The sequence below is a fragment of the Etheostoma spectabile genome, chromosome 1 (genome assembly GCF_008692095.1).
Source record: "Etheostoma spectabile isolate EspeVRDwgs_2016 chromosome 1, UIUC_Espe_1.0, whole genome shotgun sequence".
Lineage (NCBI taxonomy): Eukaryota > Metazoa > Chordata > Actinopteri > Perciformes > Percidae > Etheostoma > Etheostoma spectabile.
In genome coordinates, this window is record NC_045733.1 from 30,729,204 (window position 1) to 30,731,420 (window position 2,217).

The 2,217-nt window shown below is 36.6% G+C and overlaps 1 protein-coding gene across 1 annotated transcript in view; it reads left to right on the plus strand.

The window, feature by feature from the left end:
- The window catches only part of iqgap1 (IQ motif containing GTPase activating protein 1), a 67,497-nt gene that overhangs the window by 28,412 nt on the left and 36,868 nt on the right, over positions 1-2,217 (plus strand). Inside the window, exon 3 of the mRNA XM_032511743.1 lies at positions 1,645-1,801. Coding sequence (XP_032367634.1) covers positions 1,645-1,801 — 157 coding nt within the window. The remainder of the gene's footprint in view (positions 1-1,644; positions 1,802-2,217) is intronic.

Genomic DNA, 2,217 nt, shown 5'->3' on the forward strand with positions numbered 1-2,217 from the left:
AAAAAAACCAATAAAGTTTGTTTGCGTGTGAAAACACCAGAGACAAAAAATAACATCCCAAATTTCTTTTTCATAGTATGGGCACTTTAACATTTTTTATTTGTCTTTTCATTATTATATTTACTGTTTTTATTCATAAGAGAAATGCTGGAATAATATCACATATCACAGATTGTTTACATAAATGCTTCAGTTGATTTTTCATGTACTTTCTTATTACTTTATTTAACATGATCGTGGAAGGTGCTAAAGGAAATCATGAATCATAATCACTATATCTGGCAGGGAAATTGCAATTAGACCCCCCCCCAAAAAAAACGTTAAAATATGGACTCTTTGCTCCCCATGTAACGGAAATTGTACCACAAGTCAAAACAGTATTTTTATTTTCAGTTTCATACAGCCACTGCTGTAATATTACTATTTGACTACCCTTTCGTGAGTCTTTGTACAGTATCTTTCACCACTTACTGTTACGGCAGCTCGGTTATGAAAAATAATCCTGATCGCGATTATTTAACACGATTACTCATTGACGTTTTGAAAGATGTGTCATCTATTGAACTTCAACAGTGAAAACACCTTGAGCAGTGAAATTTCCCTTTGTACTTTCCCATTGGATTTTTCATTCAGAAAACAAGACAAAATAACTTGTTTTTCTGAAAAACGTAATGTGCACAATAATAGTTTTTCTTGATTACTCTGTTTTTGTGATCGTTAGGAGCCAAAATCTAAATTGCGATCCAAGTTCGATTAATTGCACAGCCCTCGTTACCATCAACTAAAAGAGGATTTTTTTTCTTTTTGTAATTGAAAATCACTTTCAATTTCAAGTGCCTTGAAGACACACTTAAATAAAATCCCCTTTGAAGTGTTCCTTGATTGCCTTGTGGCTTTGATGAAAAATGAAATGGTATTTTCATCCCCGGTGGGGATAAATGTATTTTGTATTTTTGTTAACTCCACTCTCCAGCTCGAAAGCGCTATGTTTTCCATTACATATTGAAGTGCATATTTCACCCTCGTGTTGTCTTCACTTCGGGATCCTCTCGTATCCCTCGGTTCAAACTGACCCGTGACTTATTTGGGGTTTTAAAAAAAAAAGCTGCAATAAAATCTTACTTCATAATCTATTAAAAATATTGTCTTTATCTCAATTTCAAACAATTGAGATAACATTAGGAAATGCAATCAGTCTCTAGTAGAACAGAATTAAAAATGGAAGTGTGATTCGTTTTTTTTACATAAGGTTATAATTTATGTTAAAAATCCCCTATGTGATCATTCTTATCTTGGAATAAGTGGTCATATCCAGAATCATTTTCTGAATTGAGTCAGCAATACATGCTTATCACAGAAAATAAGGTAAGGCCATTGATTTTCAGGTAGAAAAAATGTAGCTTGTACAATTTTTCTTCTTCTAAAAATTTGAAATGGGTCAATTTGACCCGAATGCGATACAAGGGTTAAGTGTGTGACATGCCTTGCTGAGTGGCACTACTGTAGAGCCATGGTATTGCAAGGGGGATTTAATTCTTGCATGCTTTGTTTAGTTTTGCTTGATCAAAATCGCACCTTGAATGTATGTTTCCTCTTTCTGTGCTGTCATATGTGATGTGTGTGTCTGCTGTGCTCTCCTCGCAGATGGATGGAGGCCTGTCTGGACGAGGAGTTGCCCCCCACCACGGAGCTGGAGGAGGGGCTGAGGAACGGCGTCTACCTGGCCAAACTGGGCAACTTCTTCGCCCCAAAAACCGTTTCCCTCAAGAAGATCTACGACCGCGAGCAGACGCGTTACAAGGTGAAAACCTACATAATGTCATCAAAGAAAGTTAAAGAGGATGGCAATCACGTGTATGAACGATATAGTTGGATGCACTTCTACATCAGTAATGTGCTTTTAAAAGAACTTGTTAAGAAGATTAAACTGGAAAGATTCCAAATCATGTAATAAACATCACCTGCTTGGAGTTTGACGTAGTCAAGGCTGAATAAAGCAGGTTGTGCTGTTGAAAAGATCCTCCGCTTGGAACCATCGATAGCCAGATGAGTCTTAAAGTGTCAGACCAACATGCAATCCATTCAATATTTCCGTTAGCAGGTCAAAAACTGCCACGGCAGATTCTCTAAAATATAAAAGTAGGGGTTCGTACGGGTGCTTGAAATCCTGGAAAATGCTTGAATTTTAGTGTTGTGTTTTCAAGGTTTAAAAAGTGC